The 24,398-nt window shown below is 47.0% G+C and overlaps 1 protein-coding gene across 2 annotated transcripts in view; it reads right to left on the minus strand.

The window, feature by feature from the left end:
- The window catches only part of CRTAC1 (cartilage acidic protein 1), a gene marked incomplete at its 3' end in the record, with an annotated part of 133,068 nt that overhangs the window by 103,170 nt on the left and 5,500 nt on the right, over positions 1–24,398 (minus strand). For both annotated transcript variants that reach the window (XM_079794201.1, XM_079794200.1), the window contains exon 2: positions 13,915–14,114. In XM_079794201.1, coding sequence (XP_079650327.1) covers positions 13,915–14,114 — 200 coding nt within the window. The remainder of the gene's footprint in view (positions 1–13,914; positions 14,115–24,398) is intronic.

Below are 24,398 nucleotides of genomic sequence, written 5' to 3' on the forward strand. Positions count from 1 at the left end.
TTTATATGTTAAAAAAAAAAAACCCCAGCTGAAATTGAGGGTTAGAAAGGAAGATAAATGGCTGCTAACGTGGATGGTTTAACTGAGGGATTATCGGGTGACCTGGAAAGGGGAAGGGGTCTGTGCCCGGGGCCTCTGGGGGCGGTGAGGTGATGAAGGCTTCAGTTTTTAATATACTAAGAGTCTCAAAAACTAGAAGTGACCTAGTCCTCTCAAATTTTGGCAAAGCTGTGTGAGATTTTTCCCAAGTGGTGTTTGTGTGTGTGGGCGTGTGGGCGTGTGCATGTGTGTGCACTTTGTTTCTCAATAGAAATTCTAATTTCCTGTTTCTTTGTTTATTGCTGAGTGCCCCGTGAGAATGTCAGCTCCATAAGAGCAGGGACCGTGAATAGGTTGCCCACTTCTGTGTCACTAGTGTTGAATACAAGCGTGGTCACACAGTAGGTGTTCAATGACTGCCAAGTAAGTGACTGTATCGTTGCTGTGTGTATGTGCTCAGCAGTTTGCCCTCTTGGATCTATGAACAGAAGCTATTATATTTGGAGGATCAGCATTCTCCCTTTCCCATCCAGACAGTTTCCTTGAACCACAGGGATGGGCACATACCATTCAGAATCCTTCTCTTATAATTAATTGGAACTTTCTCTCTGGTGGTCAGGCTGGGAAGACACATGCCCAGAAGCTGCTGGTGGTTTTGACTCCAGACTTAGGGAAGAAAAATGCTCTGAAATAATTAAGCTGACAGGCCGAGATACAGAGGCAGGAATGAGAGGCAGAATGTCAGAAGAAAGAGAATCAGCCATGTCTGGACTCTGTCTCCTGTCAGTCCTGACACCCCCGTGCTGCCCTCGGGCCTCAGTTGATCAGATTGTCTTTGTTATGGGAGTTACCTCAACATATCTCCACTAGATCCTCTCTGTTTTCATGGGGGAGGAGGAGAAGTTAACAAGTGTTAGTGTCTATTGCAATCAAAAGAGTTCTGACTGCCCTGGCCAGTGTGGCTCGGTTGGCTGGAGCGTTGTCCCCTGCACCAAAGGGTCGTGGGTCTGATTCCCAGTCAGGAATTCTGTAGCACTTCATGAGCTACAGGTTTGATCCCTAGTTGAGACACGTATGGAAGGCAACTGATGGATGTTTCTCTCTTACATCCGTGTCTCTCTTTTCTCCCTTCCTTTCTCTAGAATCAATGAAAAATATGTCCTCGGGTGAGGATTAAGAAAAAAAAGAGTTCTGACGAATCCAGTTTGTTAAAGATGAGAACTGACCAGAAAGTAGTACTCAGGTGTTTGCTGAAAGGTAAGACTGAAAGATCTCCTGGGTGGATGTGAGGTGAGAAGATAAGAAATAATGACGATGGTAATGGTAGCTAATATTTGAGCACTTTCCATGTTTCAGACACAGGACCAAGCACTTGGTGCCATTATTTTGCTTAATGAAGTTAATGAGGTTACTGTTATGACCTCTATAGATGAGGAAACCAAAACGCAGAGACGCCAGGGAACTTGTTCTAAGGCCCCACAGCTAGGAAGAGAAGGAGCTGGAGTTTTAATGCAGGTTTGCATGACTCCATAATTTCCCTCTCTGTCCTAATTTTCCTGTCTTTCTTCTCCCACTTCCCTGCTCTCTCATCCTTTCTCTTTCTCTTGTCTGAAGTCTCTCATACGCTCTTCTTTTAATGACCTTTCTCTGGCTTCTTTTAACCCCATTTTTTCAACAGTAAATGAGCACATATTTTAAGACTGTGGTTTTCAACTCCTGTCAAGTATGAAGATACCTTCTTAATGTTAAAAAATGTCCATATAATAGCAGCTATGTTTTATTGCCTATTGATAAAACGTCCATGCACAGATGAATTCTCAGATGCCTTGTAATAACTCTGTGATCTCTAGTTTGGCACTCGCTACTTTAAAATATATGGAAGAATCCATATAACCATCCCTCTTACTGCTACCTGGTTGGTTTATTATAATATAGAAAAGGCTTATAAATGCTACCACAGAGCTCTTTTTTTTTGCCCACTCTCTGCCTTAAGGCTACTAATTTCTTCAGAAATGTGGTCTTTTTATCCCTCTTTTAATATGTTTAATTATTTAAGAAGGCATGAACTATGGTACTTACATTTTATATATCACCTCTTGATTATTCAGGGGCTGATTAATTCATAGGTTGCCCCAGTCATGTCCTTTTTTTTTCTATCTCATTTGTTTTATTATTCCATTTCTTATTAGCGTCTTTTGGCACGAATGGACAGTGGGAATGAGAAATGATCCTGGTTACAAATTCTGAATTCTGAAAAAAGATTTGGTTGGAGGAAGTTGAATTCTTTCCCAAAGTATGAATTTCTTTAATTCATCAGGCATATTGATTCTCTCTGAGCACCGTGAAGGCAGGATTTGCTGTTGTTCACTACTGACCTCCAGGGCTCAGCAAGGTGCCTGGCACATGTTAGCTTAATAAAAAATTGTAGAGTGAATGAATAAGAGCTGACTAACATAATAGGGGTAAATAAACTTCCTCTGAGGTGGGACATTGATTTATAGGAAGCCAAGTAAAATACAAGACAACTTATTTTAGAATTGCATGCCCGCAGACAATACAATATAAAAATGTTTAAATGACTGTGCTAAAAATTAACAACAGATGATATGTAGTTCTAATTAAAAAACAAAAAATGTTTCACAGTGCCATATTATTTCATTGATGGAAAAGTGGGATAGATACTGGTTTTTCTAAGATGAGGGTTGGTCTAGATAAATTGTTACTGTTACGTTAGGCATTACATAAATATAATCACCTTCAACAAACTAATAAATGAGCATTTAGTATATGCCACGTGCTGTGATAAACAATTTATGTGCCTAATCTCATTTGTTTTCACCACAATCTAGAAAGTATTATCCTTTCATCAGCATTGGAAAGTAACTACTGTCCCTGAAAATTTCTTTAATGTTCTAGGTTAAAAGAAAAATGTTAGGTGCTTTTTAAAAATTATTGATTTTTTAAAGAGAGAGAAACATTGATGTGAGAGAGAAACATGAATCTGTTGCCTCCCGTACACACCCAGACTGGTATTGAACCCACAACCTAGGTATGTGTCCTGACCAGGAATCAAACCTGCAACCTTTTGGTGCACAGACAATGCACAAACCAACTGAGCAACCTGGCCAGGGCTAGCTCTCTAGATTTTTGAACCATGCATAAACTTGTCTTTTTTCCCTTAATTCCTACTTTTTAAATTAAAGATTTATTTTCCCATAAAATGTCAGATATGTTTGAAAAACTGACTTAGATTTTAAATAATTTTAAAACATTTGATTTTAGGGAGGAAGGGGAAGAGAGACAGAGAGATAAACATCCATCAGTTGCCTCCTCCCCAACACACCCTGACTGACGGGGATTGAACCCGCAACCTGGGTATGTGCCCTGACCGGGAATCCAAACCATGACCTTTCCATGTATGGGAAGACGTTCCAAACAACAGAGCTACACCAGCCAGGGCTGACGTAGATTTTAAATATGTCCTTGGAAATTGGAGATATCTGTTATGTCACTAGCTCTTGCCTTTTGACGTTAACAAACTGTCTGGAAAGGAAACTTTTATAATGATACTTGCCATACTTTTCAAAGTCGTCGTAATTTGTGGAAGCAGAATGGTTTGCATGTTGGTATTCAAGGTGGGAAGGACAGGGTTCAGCCTCTGTGCCTATTCCATAGATCTGGTGCTGTCCAGGAATCAGGTGCTGAAATGTCTTTAACCAAGGCCCTCCGGGGCCAGCCAGATGGAGTAGTGGCCCATGGGAATTGGGGGAGTGCAGCCACTCTATAGGCTGGGGCAGCTGCAGCTTCCCAGACTCGGGAAGCAACTTGCAAAGATTCTGGAGTGACTGGAATTATGGCCTATCTTATTTGGAGGGGGTTGGAGGAAATGGCTAGATTTCTTCACCCTCCTTCTTCCATACTTTGCTTTAGCTTGGAGGGAAGGATATGAACAATAGATGACAGATGGAAAAGTATAATTTTTAAAATGCTGGCATTTGTACAACTGGGTAGTGGTGCATTGTGGAGCATTTCACTGCCTCTCTGAGGTGTTTAACAGGAACCAGGAAGAACCAGGACTGGGGGCTCAATGATGGCAGTTCCTTGGGACTACTCAGTCAACAAACAATGATTGTGGTTTCATGAAAGGGAAATGAACACAGAGATAAGTAAGAGAAGATCAAACCTGTAACCTCATAGAGAAATTCCATACAAGGCAAAAAAAGGCCTATTGCCACAATCTCAGATGCAATGCAGTGTTTATAAGAAACTGGAATATTCACTGGGTAATGAACCTGATAAGTGTGCTGACCGTGAAGTGAGCATCTCCTCTATAGCTCTATGCCATTCTGCTCTGTTATTTCCACACATGCCTTATCTCTCTCCTGACTAAGATGGCTTGAAGGAAGGGAATGTATTCTTGTATCTGCCAAAGCACTGAGCACGTAGCTATGCACATGCAGGTAGGAATGTAGGATTTATTTATTGAATTGATTGATGCTGCTCTCAAACCTAAGGCTCTTGAAACAATCTCTTCTGAGCATAGCTAATGCTTAATTTTTTTTAAAATAACCTAAGATCCTCCATCCATCCATAAGACTCTGGCCTATTTAATTTCATTCATTCACTGAATACTGACTCCGTGCACAGGTGAGGAGAAAGTTCCTACCTTTAGGAGTCTGCAAGCTAATGTGAGAGGGGGAAATTTTGAAATAATTCTTAGTCAATGTGTGTATATAGAAAGTTTACTGTTTAATTAAATAACATTGCGACATTTCTTTGGTTTGAGGTCCAATAGTATCTAGCTAGCAAAACTCCTCCAGAAACATAGGTTAACACTAATCACAGATCATCAACTGCTCTTACATATTCTTAAGAATCTTTCATCTGACTAGGTAGCCACAGAATCTCCTTTGGGGCTAGTGTAGTTATACTCTTGTCTGCAACACACACCAGATAGGGTGGTTGCTCTGGCCTGCAAAGGGTCTGCCCTTGCCCACATTTACAAGTCATTAATTGGGGCATTAGATGAGAAAAGTAGCTCTAGGAAAATGAGGGGATGGGAGGATTTTTTAGACTTTAGAGTATGCAAAGTGCTCCCAGAACTAAAGAAAGGTTGCAGGAGACCTGTAGGTCTGGGGACTTCAGGGACAGGAACCATGGCTTTGATGCCCCCAGGATTCCCTCCTCCTCTTATTTATGGATGTCATTTCCATTCTCTCAGGTTCCTCCTGGGTAAAGGACATGAATATACCCATGGTGGCTTTGTGATATATCCTTACAAATAACGATTTAAGAACAAAGATAGAGGCAAAAAGTGGGATTTAGAAAACAAGAATCTTCCCCCAACCCCCCCCCTTAAAAAAGCCCCTCAACCAATCAATTTCTTAAAAAGCAAGAATGCACTACCACAGTAGGGTATTGCAAAACAAGTCTCTTAGTTATTTATAGGAAGAAAAATATTAACAAAGATCGTGGCCTGAACAACACAATTAACAAACTTAGCAGGCATATACGGAATAACAGTTACTTCTCACCATCTCTAGGACCCTCAGCGGGTCTCTGGGCCTCAATTTCCCCAACTGCAAAATGGGGACAACACTATCTACAATGTTTTCATCAAATCTGAGGTGTCATCAGTGATAAGACGCACCATTATTTTTCATACCTCTAAGGAAAAAAAACACAATTAAATGCAAGCTGCCAAGTGTAGGTCACATCTCGATTTTAGTGATGTGAAAAAAAGTATAACTTAGATTTAACTAAATGCTACATACCATATGGGCTGCTGTGATAGTGTAAAATTAGATGATGTAAGTAAAATACAAGACATATGTTCTTCTGCCCTCTGTCCCTTTATCACTTTAGTCTGCAAACAGGTACACGAGGGAGTGCATGGTAAAAACCTGAAGTGGGGAAGGTTTGTTTTAGCTTCTTCACATCATTGGATGTTTTCCTAGATACCTGCACCACAAAAGTCACCTCTTCCTCAGAGGGAAAATTGTTGTAACTACAGCATTCTTGAAAGAAAGTGACTCACCAGGTCAGGAGGAGACAGGAAAGAAGGGGTATGTGAGGGAAAATGCAAGAAAGGGAGGCAGGGTCAGATTGGCCACCCAAAGCAGAAGTGATCCGCCTGGCCGGTATATCCATGTCCTTTACGCATGAGGAACCTGACAGAATGAACCAGGAGGTCACGGTTCGATTCCTGGTCAGGGCACATGCCAGGGTTATAGACTCTATCCCCAGTTGGGGATGTGCAGGAGGCAGCCCATCAATGATTCCCTCTCTTCATTGATGTTTCTCTCTCTCTCTCCCTCCCTCTCCCTTCCTCTCTGAAATCAATAATATTGAAGTGATCCTGGGAGTGGAAATGGCATGTGCTCCAAAGAGAGCTATGAGGTGTGCTTGCAGTGGGGCAGGAGGTGGTGGGGGAAAGAGGTGGGAGAAGGCCTGTGGGCTATAAGACTATGAGGTGGGGAAGGTCGCCCTATTCTCCAGCCTACTGTGTGCCTGTGCCTTCTTTGGGAGCCTGAAGAGGGACTCAGGGGACAAGGAAGGTCTTCCAGCCAGCCCACGACTTTAAAAAAAAAATGAGGAGAAGAGAGACTTAAAGGAAAGTGACTGGAGACAGGGCATGCATCCACGTTCTGAATGGATGACAAAATCAGACTACCCAAAGTAGCTTTGCGTTTTCAGCAGAGGTAATTTTAGTCTTAATTGTATTACTATTTTGGAATGGCTTTTTATAAATACTCTTCATTACTTTGTGAAAATCCGTTTTTTAAAATGTTATCTAAAAAAAATAATTTAAAACAAACACAAAACCCAAATAAGCCTAAAGGTCTCCCTGACCTGGAGAGAGGCCTCTGCCCCCGTGAGACAGAGCTCAGGCCACCTGTCCCTCCAAGGCCGCACTCCTGCTTCTCATCCGACGTGGCTGTGTTTTCCCCACCAAGGGCAGGAGAGCTTTAAGAGCTCTGAATCACTGTCCCCACCTCCAACCATCCACCACATCGGGTGTCACAGTGAGCGGCAGGGTGAATTGATACAGGTGGCCAGCAAGGAATAAAGTGTGGTTTTAGGGATTCTTCCCCAAACTTCACATGCTCCTAAGACAGGGGATTGTCATTGGTTAAAAATAACACTTTAGTTGGTGGTTTATTAATCTTAAATATATTCTTTTAAATAATATGCTGTGGGTGGCTTATTTATGTTACCGCTGCGAAGTTATTAAAATACTATTATTAAATTCTCTGAGGTAATGGCCATCACCTCTCTGAAAAATGACACCAAGCACCCAACCTTTCCCTACTATATTAGTTTATTATTGCTGCTGTAACAAATTACCCTGGGCTTAGTGGCATAAAATGATACCAATTGATTATTTTACAGTTCTGTATATTAGAAGGCCAACCTTGGCTTCACTGTGCTGAGATCGAGGTCTGGTGTTCTAGAGGCTCTAGGCTATAGGAGTAAATCTGTTTCTTTACCTTTTTTAGTTTTTAAAGGTCGCCCACATTCCCTGGCTTGTGGCCCCTTCCTCCACCTTTACAGCCAGGAATGGTGGGTTGAGTCTTCCTCACATTGCATCACTATGACCTCCTTTTCCACTTCCCCTTCTCCACTTTAAGGATCCTGTGATTACATTGGTCCCACTGGGCTAATCCAGGATAATCTCCCCATCTCCATCTCAAGGTCCTTAACTTAATTATGTCTGCAAAGTCTCTTTTGCCATGTAAGATAACATATTCATTGGTTCTGGGATCAGGACATGGCATCTTTGGAAGACCAATATTCTGACTACCACACCTTGCTCTGAGCATGCGTGTGTGGCCAGGGTAATCACATAGAGGCCTCAGACCTTTGAGCTGTCTGTGACTTGGGGTGGGGGTGGAATTTTTGTCCATTGCTTATGGTTGCCCAGGGCTGGAGAAAGGGTGGAAAACCAGCCATGCTTTGTTTAGTAACCTTTTTAGAAGTTTTAAAAATGGGATAAAAAGCCCTGGCTCCTGCTCCAGCTCATGTCTTATTAGTATTTAGAATCAGGGGCAGTCCCTGCCTAACCAAGCAGAAGAACTGGCACCCCCCACCCAACATCATTCTTCCATGATACCGACAACAATAAATTCCAGGGTTAAAGGTGACTGATTTAAGAAATATATTTTTGCAGAGGCGGCTTTAGAGGAAGTTTTTCTAACAGTTTAAATTAGAAAGTATTGAAGTTCCTCAATCCAGTTAACAGAAGCAGCTCCTTTTGCAGATGAAGAATGGGGTCCTCGTCCCTACCCGCTTCTTGAACTATTGGATCTAAACAGATGAAGTTCAGACACTGGCACATATGTGGCTGTACACACAGTATGTGCTTGAGCAGCAGTTGAGTTCAATAATCCCAAAGCTCACCTTTTATTTCTAGGTTATGACTAAATAGAAAAAGATTAAGATTGGAAAAAAATTGGTCATATGTATTAAGATTTGAAACATACATGTCATTCCCAGCATTTCCACTTATTGGTATTGATCCCAGAGAAATAGTTGCATATGTGTGTAAGGATGGACATACAGCCATGTTTGTAATGGTCACAGATTAGAGACAGTTTAAAGGTTACTGGAGGAGGGGTAAAACGAATGTGGTACATTCACACAGAGCAACTTAAAAAAATAAGCCACAGCTATATGTTTGAATCATGAACATATTATACAGTGAAAAAGGCAAGTTTGGAACAATATACATCAGTTTGATTCCTCCAAAATTATTATATATTTTATAAATATATATGTTACATAGAAATTTCTAGAAGTATAAACACCAAACTGAAAACAGTTGTTATTCTGGAAGAGGACAGGGATAGGCTTAGAGTAGGGGTCGGGGCCAGTAAAGGTAGATTTTTACTTTTATCTATACTGTGTGCATTTTTTTGCAATAAAATGTATTTAAGTGCTATCAAAATATAAAACATATTTTAAATTAAAAAAGAAAGATAAATAAAATAATATAACATCTTAAGCTGTAGAAACTGGTGTGAAATCTATTAAAATGTTATATTTCACAAAGCAGCAGTTAGAACTGGAAGTTCAAAACTATTTTTCCTATTTCGTTAGAAGTGTGTGTATATATGTGTATATATACATCTATACTACATATATCTAAATATATTTATATGGATGTTACATCTATCTACTACATACATACTATATATGTTATATTTATATATGTTTCATCTACCTATATATACTTATAATAAAATGTATAAATGCTGCTTTGGTTAAATCACAGGCAAATATCTTATTCTTTATCATTGTTTTTATTATTTATCATGAAAAATATCTCCTAAGTAATTATGATTAATCTAGTAATTGAGTACAATTTTCCTTTTAAATAATTCAATTAACTTCAGTAAATTAAAAAAGTTTTCTGACATAGCTGCAAAATTAAGAAAAAAATGAAACACAGCTTTCCGATACGAAGCATCCCTTTAAATGAAATCCTTCCAAGTGTGAAGAATGCATTAAGATTTTATCAAATGAATGCTCTTTGTGGAAAAAAAAAAAAAAGATCTAAATTGTGATTTAAAGTTTACTACCACGACAACCTCTCCATTTGAGCAAAACTCCTGCTGGAAACTGAGAGGGCAGGGAGGGTTAGGGGGGGCACCTCAGACCTCTGGGGATACCCCAGGAAACAAAAGCTGCTCTAAAGGAATTATGCAAGGTTGACACCAACAGGAATTCCTTTCCAGACTACAGGAGACTGAAGATCGGGCGTTTAGTTCCACTGAGAAAAGGGGAACCAGTCCTGAAGATCCTCCACGGTCTGTGCATGCGCACATTTCTCTGGGGGTGATCAAACCCTCCCCTGACTCTGCAGGGTGGAGACTGTAAGCAGATTGAAATCACGCACCTGCTGGTCAATGGATAAGCTCTCCACATGCGGTGACACTCGCCCAGCTGAGGTGCGGGGAGCAGAGCTGGCCCATTCCCTCTCCCTCTCCCCTGCCGCCCCCACAGAACCAAGGGCGGTCAGTCTCTGCTCCTCCCAGAGTCAGATGTATGCACACACCGTCCATCACAATTAACTTAAGAATCAGAAACACAATACAAACTCACCCACAGCATGCTCAGAATCAATGCCATCAATACCCAGAACGAGGATACCGAAAAAGCAAAACAAAACAAACCTATTCAAAGAGTAAATACTCAAAGCAACAGGGCTTGAATCAGACACACCACAAGGTCAACAAATCCAAGACAAGTTCGAGTGTGGGCACCTTATAAACTGAAGAGCTGGACATTATCCCGGGAGGAAAACGTAAATGCCTTCTGGGGCCAGCGAATGGAAAGGTCTATGAGATAATAGAGAGTGAGCCTCGATTGAGCTGGACTGCAGGTGCCCCAGGTAAAAGCAGTCACATTCAATTTTTTAAAATTTCAATCCCTGCTACATGATTCTTAAACAGAGAGTCTATAATCAAAACGGAGAAGAAACAGAGTTAAATATGGGTGTAGAGTAGACGAAATAGAATAAAAGTCAGTCAGAAATGTTGCCAAGGAGTGCATAGGGAATGAGAGGCAGGGCAGTGACCCTAGCTGCCATTATTTGAAAGGATGGTGGCCTCTGGTTTATATCTTCAAAGGCAACAGCAAAACTAAAGTTAAAAGAAATGGCTTACTAAGCTCTACTATGAGGGATTCAGATTAGTCAAGTAGAGTCTTGACATAAGTAATTGAGCCGGATGACAGAAAGAACACACATTCTTATGGAAGGCGCTAAATACCTACAGGGAGCCCCAAAAACTATACAGAGTGGCCAGATTATTATGATCTCTGAATGCATAATAATCTGGCCACTCAATGTGTGTATGTATGTGTATACATATATATTAGAGGCCTGGTGCATGAAATTGTGCATGGGTGGGGTCCGGCCAGCCTGGCCAGGGGGAGGGGACATGGGCGGTTGGCCGGCCTGCCTGCTGGTCGAACTCCTGGTCGAGGGGACAATTTGCATATTAGCCTTTTATTATATAGGATATACACTGAGTGGCCATATTATTATGCGTTCAGAGATCATAATAATCTGGCCACTCAGTGTAGGTGTGGCCTAATTGGAAGGCAAGGAAGGGGTGAACCGAATGACCTCCGAAGGTCCTGATTTAAATACGTCTATATAGTCAACCCGTGGTTATCCAGCCCAAAGAGGAAGACAGTGACAAATCATCCTAAGCTGAAGATAATAAAAAGTTATATTTGCCTTTGGAATGTATTTTGGTACTTAAATTAGAACGTGACTTTCCGATGCCCTGAGAACTCACAATGCTTCATAATAGTCACAAAGAAGGCCTGACCTGGGGCTGGGAGGCTGCCCAATTTTGCCATCTTGTCCTCCATGTAACTCTTCTTCTTTGCTGGGGTGAGCAGTATCATCTTCCAGAACACCCAGCAACCCAGGCTTTCTCAGACAGGGGCTGCCCGGATCACCCAGGCCCAGGGAGAAGAGACAGGGTCTTTCCCGGATCTCAGGATGATCCAGGATCAAGACCCAGGATGGTGTGGTTCTGGTTTCCAGAGGATGGGTCCAAAGGGCCACACGACCCACAGTGAGCAGCAAGCTGGACAAAGTTTAGACATCCACTCTAGGCTGATTACAAATGAGGGCCTACTCCTCTACCTTAGAGGACACGAAAGCCCATTTCTGGAGAGAAAGAGCAGAAGACTTAGTTGAAAAGGAAGGTGAAACGAATGCCTGGCGTTTGGAAAGAAAGAAGCTGCACATGCGGGAGGTGCAGTGGCGTCCAGTGCTCACCTAAGGCTGGTGGGATGGAGACCCGCACTCAAAGCCCCCTGTCCAAGGAGAAAGGAGAGCATGCTCACAGCAGTAACTTGTGGGCCCAGGAGGAGGAGACAGATGGTTACCCGCTGTTCTCTGTCCTCTGTCAGGCCCTAGGCTCTGCAAGGGGAGGCTGGTGTTACCTAGCAGGAAGCAGGGCCAACCAGAACACCTCGAATGCACCAAAGTCCTTTAACCAGAGACTCTGGCAGAGTGGTACGTGGCTGCAGGAGGCAGGACTGGGTCAGGAGCACGTCTCTCTGATTCAGAGAGTGGCTGGACAGTCACAGGAACATAGACAAGCTGCTTGGCCTCAAACCTGCTCAGGTCACCTCAGGCCATAAGGGTCATTATAACCTTTTCTATTTTTCCTTTTCCTATCACACTCTGCTCTTCAGTTTTTCCTTCTGAAAGCCCAGACCTGTGCTGATTTAAATGTGGCTGTATAATTAACATGAAATAAAAAATTTACAGTGCAGTTCCTCAGTCACAGCAGCCACATTTCAAGTGCTCAACCACCACATGTGGCTAGTGGATACCATATTGGACAGCACCAACACAGAACATGTACATCATCACACAAAAGTTCTACTGGACGGTGTGCTAATCCAGACTTTTAGGTCTAGAATGTAGTCCCTTCCACTCTTCACAGGGTCGAAGAAAGTAACAGAAAGAAGAAATACACTTTATAAAGTATCTTTTTTATACAGCATCACGACTGATCTTCACCACTGTCCTGTGTGTAGGCGGGGGATTTCAACACGTTCCAAAGGGCCCATCAGTGATGGGCTATCAGGCTATAAGGTAGGGAAGGTCAGCCTATTCTCCAGCCATACCTTGTGGGAACTACATAGCTAAGTAGTTTGCACAAGGCTCACAGCTACTGGATGATATGGTTATAATTAAAACCAGATCTTCCATTTCTAAGGTCAATGCTTTCTACTGGTACATGCAACTGCCAGTTACTTTGGTCAGTGCTGCCATAAAAGCTCAGGCCTCCCAGAAGAAGGCTGACAGCTCCCTGTAGTGCTTTTTGTTGATTAAGTGATTTTTGAAGTGATAACTAAACTTTGTACAATGTAGTTTAGCAGCTGTTGAGTTGGGGAGCCTTGGGGTTCAAATCCCGACTCGTCTACTTACCACTTACTGGACAGAAGGCATGTTACTCACCATCTTTGAACCCAAATTTCCTTTTCTCTAAATGGGGATGATAGTAACTTACTTTATAGTGTTGTCAGGAAGATTAAATAAGGCAATGCATGTGAAAGGCTCAGCACAGAGCCTGGCACATATCAGTGCTCAGTACGTAATAATTATTCATGTAATTGGCAGAATTTATAGTGCACTGTCACATGCAATAAGTGGCCTACTGATGGAGGCTTCCGGGCGAGAAGGCATTACAGTCCCCATTCTTACAGATAATCTGAATCGCAGCAAATAAGGGAGTGATCAAAATCATGCAACTAGAAAGTTGTAGATCTAGGGCATGAACTCAAGTTATTTGGACTCCAAATCCTATGCTCTTCTTGCTACACAATGTTGCTTCTCAGGAGAGAAGGGAGCAGTGGGACCAGGGCATGTTTTAGAGGAAGTTTAGCTATCCCTCCTAATCCCATATTCCTCCCCGCTTCTTTGAAATGGGCAATTCATGTTTCCTTAGTGTTATGTAAAATGCTGTGCAAAGGCAGACTGAGCATCCCCATCTCTTAACTGTCGCCATTAAGCCCCTCCGACAGAGATTCTAGAATTCCACTGATAAGGAAGTAACTACACCTGCATAACTAAGGATATGAAGAGAGGACCTTGAAGCAAAGCATTCATATCTTCTCCCTGGAAAGCGTGGAATGAACACCTTTCTTGGATCTACCCTCCATGCCCCCACTGCTGTAACAAAAGGCAAAGCAGCAGCATACCAGCATCCGCTGAGCCCAGCTAGGACCTATGGGTGAGGACGTGTGTTGTTGCAAGCCACTGGATTCTGGAGTTGTTACTCGGCCTCATCACAGTAAAAGCTGGCCAGTGTATCTATCAAACTCAAGGTGGGAGGCACTTACCCTGCCACGACGATCTCGAAGTCCCCGTCATGGTCCACATCAGTAACTGCCACACCATAGTTGAGCTGGGTGGGGTTGCTGTCATAGTCAGGGGGCAGAACCGAAGTGGTGACTGCCGTGAACATGGGTTCAGCTCGCTGGGACCCCTCAGTGGGGGGCAGGAACCACAGCAGCAGCAGGAACAGAAACATCCTGAACACCTGAAACCAAAAGTTACAAATGCTACTGAAACGTAGAGTCAAAGCGGCCGAGGAAACCCTAACCCCTGGTAGACCCAGCAGCGCCTTTCCCCCCGTTCACGAAGGGCCTGGCATTTGCTAGACTGCCACTTCTCCACAAGACTGTTCTGACCTCCCTCTTTAACACTGCCCCCTGCCCCCATCACGCCTGGCCACCCTTCCCCTGCTCTGCCTTTTCTTTTTCGATAGCACCTATCGCTATATAACACACTGTGTAACACCTTCATTCATCATGTCTATTATTTGTTGTCTGTCTCCCTCTGCTAGAATGTAAGCTCCACTAGGGCAAGGATCTTTGTCTGTTTTGTTCACTCATGTACCCTAAGCCAAGGACAGCACCTGACACATAATAGGCCCTTCATAGACATTTGTTGAGTGGGTGAATGAAGGAAGGGAGTGTAGAGTATAAATACACTGGCCTCTCCCATATTCTGGAAGGAAGATTGGAAGAATGAAGAAAATAACAGCTTCTAAGTGGTCCAGGGGTGGGGTGAGACTCTCACGAGTGTCCAGGTCTAGAACAACAGCGAGGCGTGAGGGGTTATCTTTCTGTGGATCATACCCCAGAGGTAGTCTGGAGGGAACCTGACTTTGCAGGTTTCCCTGGCCAAGGTCCCTCCCTAGACAGCTGGCCATGGCCTCCAGACCAGCAGGGAGGCAGTTAGGGAATGTATCCCAGCAGGACCTGGCGGGCAGCACATCATTCACTTGGAGAAATTAAAGCGTTGCGTGCGTGTTTTATTGTAAATTAATTATGTATAGTCCACTGTATAATTCATTATTATATCGCTAACATAACTCAGGGTGTTGCCGAGCAGCCCGGGGCCATGGGAGCCTGTGGCACACGCCCAGGAGACGGATGAGAATGGCCAAGGAGTTGGAAGGACTCCACCCCCTCCTCGCTGGCAGGGGAGACACTCAGCACGCTACAGATGGCACCGCCCTGAGACTCTGCCCGCAGGCTTCGAGTCACAATCGCAGTGTTGTTGAAAAGGCTCCCCTGGCACGGGGCCCGCACAGGCTGAGCAGGTCCACTCCCGCAGGCAAGGCGGTGCCTTCCTCCTTCCGAAGGCAGCACCCCCCACTTCCTGATGGAACTTCTCCTGCTGCCTTGTCAGTGCGTCTGGCAGCCGAGAGCAAGGCTGAGTGTGGCTGATGTCTTAATGAAGAGAAGATCTGAAGACTGACTCCCCGTTACAGAGACGGATGCTCCCGCCAGCAAATCAGCTTGCTCCAGTTCAGGACTCAGAGATCAACATGAAGGGCGCAGGCACTTCAGAGCTACCGTGACTCGGAAGCCTCCTCACTGCCTCCTGGGAGAGGCTGGAGAGAGACGGGGGCAGGGTCCCAGCAGCAGGGCAGAAGCTAACCCCGGCGAGCCTTCGTGGGAAGGAGGTGCCTGGAGTGTCCTCCTACGGCGCATGTTGATGTAGCACGATCAGAGTGAGGTCAGTCCAAATTACAGAAACGTCTGAACAAGACAGCATCTTCTACTGGGCTGGCTAATTACCAAAGGCAAACGCGTCGCTAGGAGAGTTTGCAACTCGGCAGGAAGTTTGGTTGGATAAAGGAAACTCATAATTGGATTAATGAGCAGCTGGAGGGGTCGGAAATGAGAAGCCAGAGTATTTACTAACCAGAGCAGACATGCTGAAATGTAGTGAGGAGCTGAAGGTCACTCGGCTTTTCAAGGTCTGACCTCTATTGTAGGGATGGCAAAAGCGTTTCAACTTGAGATCCAAATCCAATGGATTGGCAGTGGCTGGAAAGGGCACTGTGATCAGCTTACAGCGTTTGCAATGGGCATGAAAGAGGGAAGTGGCATCAGGTAGGCCTTCCGGAAGCTAGTCAGTTCCTTCCGGGCACCATACCTGCAATTTGGGTCACTGCCCCCAGGGAGGCAGGCCCTGTTAGGGTGACAGCAGTCACTGGTAGGAATTTTCTATTGAAGGCCACGAGGGGCGAGAACCATGATCCAGCCTCTTGATTTTTACCTTTTCTGTGAAAAGTAGAACTCTTAATTAAAGGAGCCGTATGAAAGAAGTAACTACTTCTTATCCATTTCTAGAAAAACAACCTGCAGCAAGATAAAAAAGAAATACTGCACCCATGGGCTGACCCCTGTTTTGCTTGGTGACCTTGAGCAAGCCAGTGTCATTGGGTCCCAGCTTTCTTCTCTAAAATGAAAGTTTGGGACTAGATCTCTCAAGTTCCTTTTCAGCTCTAAAATCCTATAATGGATTAAAGGAGAGATAAAGAAAAGCCAGCCTTCATCGGTTTTTCTCCCCAGTTTCTTCTGTAAACTTCAGACCAACCCGTGGGTTTTCCCTTTCTGAGCATACTAGACATATTTGGAACTCAGTGGCTTTTCAGTAGTTCCCTCGTGGGGCCCAAGGTCAGAGAGGAACCAACCACCATTGGTTGGAACCTGAAGTCACCTGTCCTGGGCAGAGCATGCAGAACCTGAAGTCACCTGTCCTGGGCAGAGCGGGGCTGGGTGAATCGGCAGGGAGGGCGTACACTTTGCATTTCCATCCTCTGCCCTGTCAGAGGCGCCCGATGCACCCACCACCGGGGCTGCTCAGTGCTGGCTAGTTAGAGGGTAACCGTGGGCCTGTGCTGATGGTGGATCAGGGAACAGTGATGGTGGGGAAACGTAGGAAAAGGTCTGTAAACATCCACCCTCTGCTTTCAGGGCTCAGATGAAGGAACTCATTGAAACGCAACTCAACGTCCTGGCTGCTCAGAACGGTCCCCACACCCGCATCAGGGAGTTTGTTAAAATGCTGACTCTTGGGCCTCACCCCAGACCTACTAAGTCAGGATATGCGTTTTAATAAGATTTCAGGTGATTCAAATGCAACTTGCCATACAGTTATTTAAAAACTGTTCTTTGCTTGAAGCAATGCTTCTCAAGTTGTAACATGCTTACAAATCACCAGAGGGTCTTGGTAAAATGCAAATGTTTTATTTTTACATTTAGGAAAGCGGGGGACAGTGAAACCAGGAAGGGCTTAGGGTAGCGGCAGGAGAGGGCCTCGGTGCTGCTCTGCTTTGGCCCCCTAGAAGAGTTATGGGAAAGAATGAGCGAAGGCGGGACTGCTTTGGCTCACTGGGAAGTCAGGGAAAAGGGGGGGTCTTGGGGACAGGTTCAGGGGGTCAGCCCGGGACGAGCTGCCACTGCCCATTGCTCCCCTGGTTGCAAGTCCCATGGGGACCCTTAGAGTTTAGGAGATGCATGCCTGAGAGGGCGTGGGCGTACCCTTGGGAGGAAGAGCACCAGTAAAATGCAAATTCTGACTTGGTAGGTCTGGGGCGGGGCCTGAGATTCTGCATTCTAGCAAGCTGCCCGGCGATGCCCAGGCTGCTGGTCTGAAGGCTTCACTCGCAGCAGCAAGGCTAGACCAATGGTTCCACACCCGAGCTGCCCAACAGAATCACCGGGGGCATATTTAGAAATATGCTGCTGCCCAGGTCCTTAATTGGGTGGGTGGGAAGTGTGTGGGGGGGAGGGGGGTTGAGTGCTGCCTATTTTTAGAAACTTCCTAGATGACGGTGATGGGCAGCCTGGGGCTGAGAACCACTGCCCCAGACTCACGGTCCCCAGATGGGAGTGGAAGTTGCAATCTGATTTGAAGTGAAAAATGTCTCTGCTACTAAAATTCATCACCAGCTTGTTGAAGTATATGAAGAAAATCTATTTAGCTAGAGAGCGTCCGAGGAGGAGGCGGAATAGGGAGTTTGGGGAAGAAAGCAGAGCAGGACGGTGCTGCCTAAGGCAGCACGGCAGTGGGCACCCCAAGTGACCTCTCATTTTACACAGCTGGCTCGGGGAACCTCCTCTCACATCCCCGTGAACATCTGAGTCTTCTGGAAGAAAGGTTAAAAATAGAATTAAAAAGTAGGTTGGACTGAACTTTGTTTTCCTGAATGCATATGTGTCAAGCACCTGCATCAGAGCGCGGTGAGCGGTGCTCGCAGGCACCAGCGTAGTAAGGAGTGTAAGTGTACGGGGAGGACATCCAGGGCAGAGCAGCCTGCAGGGGGCGAGGCTACACATCCAGAGCGTGGACACAGGGGTGCAGGGCCAGCGTGCCAGCGCCCCAGTAAGGAAAGTGGTCTGCTCTTGCGGGGGAGATGGGGGAGAGGGCAAAGAGGGGTCTCCACGAAGGAGAGAGATGGTAGGACTTGTGTTTCAGGCAGTGAGAAGAACTGCTTTGTAGTAATAATTTCTTAAAAATGCTCTCTTAGCAAACTTCTTGAACACGCCTCAGTGGGATGAAGAGAGAAAAAAATAAAACGCAAAGCCCGGACCTAGGTTTGGATCTTAACTCCACCATTAACTCTCTGGTGACCCTGGGCATGTTCCTTAATCGTTTTGATCTTCACTGTCCTTATCTGTAACACGGGAACCCTCTGATGTACCAAGGGTCCTAGGGTTAAGTGAGCTAGCGAAGGCCTCAGGGGGGTCCAGGCAAGAAGGCGCTCACTGCGCGCCTCCTCTCCGTCCACAGAGTGTGCTAAGGTTAGAGAGCCTTTAGACACTGGCTGTGGGTCACATGCAGCCAAACTCAGTTTTCTGTGGCCTCGGGACTTTCCTGAATTGGGTCTGAAAACTGGTAACCAAGCAACCTAGATCTCTGATGTGGGGCCAGGCAGCTGTGGGGAGAGGCTTCCAGGGCAATTTCCAGGGCAAGCAGTTATTTAGCAATTATCGAAAGAGCCAAGGACACCACCTTGAGCTCTCACAAAGGCAACAGCCCTGAATGCTTCAGATACTGGGAATGAGCAGGGGGCGCAGAGCCTTTCCAGACGCTGCAGGAGGGCAGGGGCTCTCGGGAGAGAGGCAGCTGCAGGAGCAGCCCGCCCTGCCCGTGCTGGCCTCCGGATATGCACAGAGGCCCACAAAGGAATGCCCAGAATGAAGGCATCGCAGGACAGGAGCTAAGCGAAGCGGCCCTGGCTCATTCGCTCACAGCTCACTTCCTGTGGGTCCTCGATGAGCCGGGATTGTGCTCAGCCGCACGGGGGGCACAGGGAGAAAGCTCGCCAACGTTGGCAATACCGGGTGAGGGGTGCTGTGGAGGAGGGGGCACGGATATCTAAATTAGCTGGGAGAGGCTTCCTCGAGGCAGGGGTATAGCGAACCCTCAAAGGATGCTCGGAAGTTAGCTGGACAGGAAAGGCAGGCGGAGAAGAGGAGAAGGAAGGGAAGACAGGGAGCAGATTCCTCAAAGGTCTGAGGAGCCAGCTGTCACCCCAACCCGCCCTTCCAGCTCTGCCTACTTAAAGGCCCTGATTCCTGGGATGAGAGTGAGGGGGGAGCATTCATTTCCCACTCCTCGGGTTTCCATCCAGAGGAACTTCCATTAGACCAGAGCAGAGGTCCTCAACCGAGGGTGATTTTGCTCCCCCTCCCTCCCAACCCCAAACATCTGTCAATATCTAGAGACATTTTTGGTCGTCACAGCCAGGGAAAGGGGGGTGCCACTGGCATCTAGTGGGCAGAGGCCAGGGATGCTGCCAAACATCCTACAATGCACAGGACGGCCCCACAACGAAGGATTATCCAGCCCAAAATGTCAAGAATGCCAAGATCGAGAGACCTGGATTAGTGCAGCATTCTGGCCTCCTTCCTTCCCGTCCACCCTCCTCCCCAGGGCAGGAGCAGGGGCTTGTCAGTTTGGCCAGTGTGGAAGGAGTGGGCATGGAGAGCCCTTTCTGCACCTGCCTCCCTGCAGACCACTCTCTGCCATGTACTGAGCCGGGCCAGGCAGGGTCAGCCCCGCCCCCACCCACCAGGAGCACTGCAGCTGGAGGTGCAGGCCCAGCAGCAGGCCCCATGGACCCCACTCCAGAGCCTGGCCTTCCAAACAGCTGTATCTGTAATGATGCATTTTAATCTCCATCTGCCCGAGCCCCTCCTCTCTCCTCCCTTCTCCCTCCCCCTTTCTCTCTCTCCATTGATCCTGGTTCTGAAGGGAAGTGGGATGCTATTCCCTGGGCCCCTTCAAAGCCCAACACTGCCACTCAGGTTGGAACTCTGGTGTCATACTTGGCACTTTCGTCTCCCTCATTCTTTGCAGCCACTGGCTCACTGAGTCAATTCTGCTTCACGAACCTCCCTCAGAACTGCCCCGTGTGTCTGTCCCCACTGCCAGGGATTTGCCCCTCTGTCCTTCACCCGACAACAGCAATACTTGCCAACTGCTCCCCCCTCCTCTCACCTCTCTTCCACACAGCTATCAGAGCTCCCTTCCCAAATCTCAGAGCTGACTGTGTCGCTCTTCAGCCTAACTCATGGGACCCTGCAATTTCATGTAACAAGTCTATATGAGGAACAGTTCACGTGACAAGTACTATATTATGTGAGGAATGGGTAGTAATAATAACCTACCATATGTGCCAGATATCACTGTAACCCTTCATATAGGTTTAATCTTCATAGTAACCTTGTGAGGCAGGTACTACTATTGTCCCCATTTTGTATTAGAGAAAACTAAGGCACAGAGAGGTTAAGTAACTTGCTCAAGGTCACACAGCGAGTACATGGTGGAGCCAGGGTTTGTGCCTAAGCCATTTGGCTCTAGAATTGGTATTCTTGGGCACTAAACAGTCTCCCTCACTACACCAAACTTGTCTTAAACCATGTGAGATGGGAAGACAGTGGAAGAAGCAAGCACCTCTGCTGGGGCAGCAGGGGAAGGCCGGAGAGAGAGGCGGTGGGGAGCTGGCCAGAGGGATAAGGTGGAGAAAGTGCTCCAGGCTGAGGGGCCAGTGTGTGCGCAGTGGCCGAGCAGGACTGTGTGGTTCAATGAGGCTGGAGCACGGGATGGGGGCAGGACAACTGGTGGAAGGAGCGTAGCTTAGGAGTCTGGGACGGACTGTGGAGGCCTCGTGAGAGACACGAGCCAGAAGGGCTAGAGAATGACCTGGCAAGAGTGGTGTGTAGGGAAGAACATTGTAGCAGCAGGGTGTGGACAAGGCCATGGGGGGCGGGACTGGAAGCAAATGCCATGGCCAAGTGGGAGAGACAGCTGGAGGCTGCCACACAGTCAGTCAGTCACTCACTCACTCATTCATTCATTCCATATTCTTGTGCACCTACTCTATGCCAGGCACTGTTCTGAATGCTGGGAAAACAGCAGGAATAAAATTAAGTCCTTGCCCCCGCGAGTGTACATTCTAATGTCTCAACCGCTGGCATTAGTCACTGGCGTTTCTCCATCCTGTCCCTATGCTGGTCCTCTGCATGGCCAGCCCGGAAGACAAATGCGAGACCTTCTGCACCGTCGCACCTCCCAGGGGCACCATGTCCGATGCGTCTTCCCAGCACCGAGGAGATGCACGGCTTCCTTCTCTTCCCCTCTACCTGGAGAGAGCTCCAGGCGCTGCCTGCGGCTGCACTCAGACAGAGAGGAGACTTGGTCCTGCTCCAGAAAAGGCAGATGAAAACTCCAGGGACCCAGGCTAGGAGGTGCCACAGGGACCAGCAAGCTAATGAAATGGCGTTTCTGAAAGCGAGAGGACAAATGCCGGCTCCTAGCCTTATGCACAAGGCATAGCAGGTCCTTAATAAGTATTATTAACTGCTCAGCCTTCCTGGTCTGTAAGAGGGGAAATGAAACGAGACAGTGTGAAGTGCTGAGCACAGTGCCTGGCAGACAGAAAGCCCGTGCACGGCAGGCAGCGGCAGCATCGACAATCGGACTATTACTACAGCTAATCAATGTTGGTTGAATGAATGAAGGCATCTCAGGAGGCGGATCCAGGCCCACCAGGTGCTCCCCTTCCTGGAGGAGCTGCCAAATGCTGAATGGAATGCAAGGGCCTGTAAGACTTTGAAGAATAGGCTTGCTTCTGTTTCTAATTTGTCTGGGAACCTAGTGGAGTTCTTTGACTTTCAAAATACTGCTTTTCAAATGAGGAACCCCTCAGTTTACTGTAATATACACATCCATTCTTCAAGCATTTTGTAGGAGCCTGTGGGCCAGGTGGGAAATGATAAATAAGACATGGCTTCTGAAGCCAAAGAGGCTGCAGTCTACCAGGAGTGAGCCACAACACAAGGGGGAGAAGTTCAGCGTAGGAACAGGGGACAAAGTCCAGACAGAGCCCACAGGAAGGAGGCATGAACCAGCGAGGTGGGTGGGATGGGCAGGTAGGAAGGGCTCCCTGGAGAAGGGGAACAGGGATTCCAAGGGGAGCTGCATTCCAGGTGGCAGAGACCTATGGATCAAGGCATGGCTGTGACAGGGCGTGATGGGTGCCTGCCATAAATGCAGTTGTTGCTGCGGTAATGCAGTGTTGGGATGGGGGGAGGGGGTATGAAGTGGGAGAGAAGGTAGGATGCAGGAGGAGACAGAGACCGTCTTGCATGGAGGCAGCCGTTGGGGCCTGGGGAGCCTGCTTTGCCAAGGTGCCAAGCCTGGAGTCATGCCAGTGGGGAGGTTTTGAAGTCGGGCCAAAACATGATCGGACTTGCATTTTAGAAAGGGCATTTTAGATTTGGGGCAGCCGTGTGCAGGACGGCCAGGCTTGGCCGAGTTTCCGGAGAGTGAGTGAGATCTGGACATCCTGGGGTGGGGGTGGGGCAGGGTGTGGGAATGACCTCCAAAGTTCCTTTCCAGGCCTGCGTGTCTACGGGTCAGATTTTTTCCTAGATCATTTAAAATGCATTGTGGACCTTGCTATTTAAAAGCATCCGCCCGCAATCTTTTTGTGAAGCAGTTATCTACTCCCTATTCTGTCTTTATCGGAAATCCAAATGATCACCTATGTACTAGTATCTGCTTTAGCTAGGGAACCTGCACTCAGCCCCTGGCAGCAGCCTGGGGGGAAAGGGAGGGGGTGGAGAGGGGGAGTGCAATGAGCATCCAGGGCCTGGCTTTGCTCAAGGCTAAGCGCTGGCCACCAGCTCGTGGGATGGGATTCTCAAACGCTGCTTGATCCGCGGGACCTGTGGAGGTTTTTAGAGCCCTGATGCCAAGTGCTAGCTCTGGGGAGGAGGAGCCAGAAGGAAAACTGGCCTCCCTGACCCAGTCCGGATTGAAGATCCGCTTTAATACCAAGAACCACCTCTGCCCCAGAATGGCCACCTGCGCTTACTTATGCATTTGTTCACCCTCTGAGCGCCCAGGGAGCCCCTTCATATGCCGAGCACCGTGCTAGGCACTGAAGTTAGAGTTGAGAGCACAGACACAGTGCTTCCCCCCCACTCTGCTTACAAGGCAGCATCTCTCCCGCTGGGACCCTCATTCCCCCACCTGGATACAGAGCTTCTCCGATGTGAGGTGCAGGACTCCAGTGCAAAGCCGAGACTGCTGGTGATGAAAGGGCCTCCCTGCCCCACTCCTCTGCTTACGAGGACCGGCCTCCCGAGGCCAAAGGGCCTGCCCCGGACATGCAGGACATTCATGGAGAAACAGGAATGGGATCAATGGCGTGACCTCCAACCCCCAATTTGGGAAAGGAGAGGCATAACCTTGGTCCTCTAAGGTGAGTCTCAAGTGACTTCCTACATCCATTCCTGAGTGCAAGACCAGGGATAGGCCGTCTATGAAAACACCAGCAGAGGCTGCTCCCATCAATCCTACAAGCCCCCCATGCGGGGGCGGGGAGGATTCGGGGTCCCAGCCTGGGGTCCCTCCTGAGAGCTGTGTCTGGATTTGCATGTCATGATGTGTCTACCAAAGGAGGTCAGAGCAGGGGTGCCAACAAGACACCTCCACTTGGGGCTGCTCTCCACGTGGGTGGAGGCTGCTGGTAGAGAAGGGAGTCCCTGAAGTCCCTCCCCTGGTCAGTGGGACACCCTGAGCTCAGCAGTGATCCCTGTGACCTTGTCACTGTACGTGTCGGGTGCAAACAAAGATAAGAGTAACTGGGAACAACAGCAAGGGTCATTTTACACTCTCTGCACTCTCGATTCTTCTGTGGCTAATTAAAGTAATATGTCAAAACGTCCCTTGGAAGAGATCTTTACGTATATGCCTGTTAAATAAACAAGGTTTTACTAATTAATAAACACACCTTGCCATCCCTCCACGAAGTTCCTTGCAGAACTTTCTGGTGCCAGGAGTGTTGAGCAGGAAAGGGTGGAGGGGAGCCGCCACCTCCCCTTCCCGGAGGAGTGGGGACAAATCTAGTCGCTAGTCATTTGTGGAGCTATCAGTTTCTCCTCCGGATGTTGATCAGATTTCCTGGGCTGGAACCATCTTACAAGGCTAGGGTACTGGAACTTTTCCA

Source organism: Cnephaeus nilssonii, assembly GCF_951640355.1.
Source record: "Cnephaeus nilssonii genome assembly, chromosome: 16".
Lineage (NCBI taxonomy): Eukaryota > Metazoa > Chordata > Mammalia > Chiroptera > Vespertilionidae > Cnephaeus > Cnephaeus nilssonii.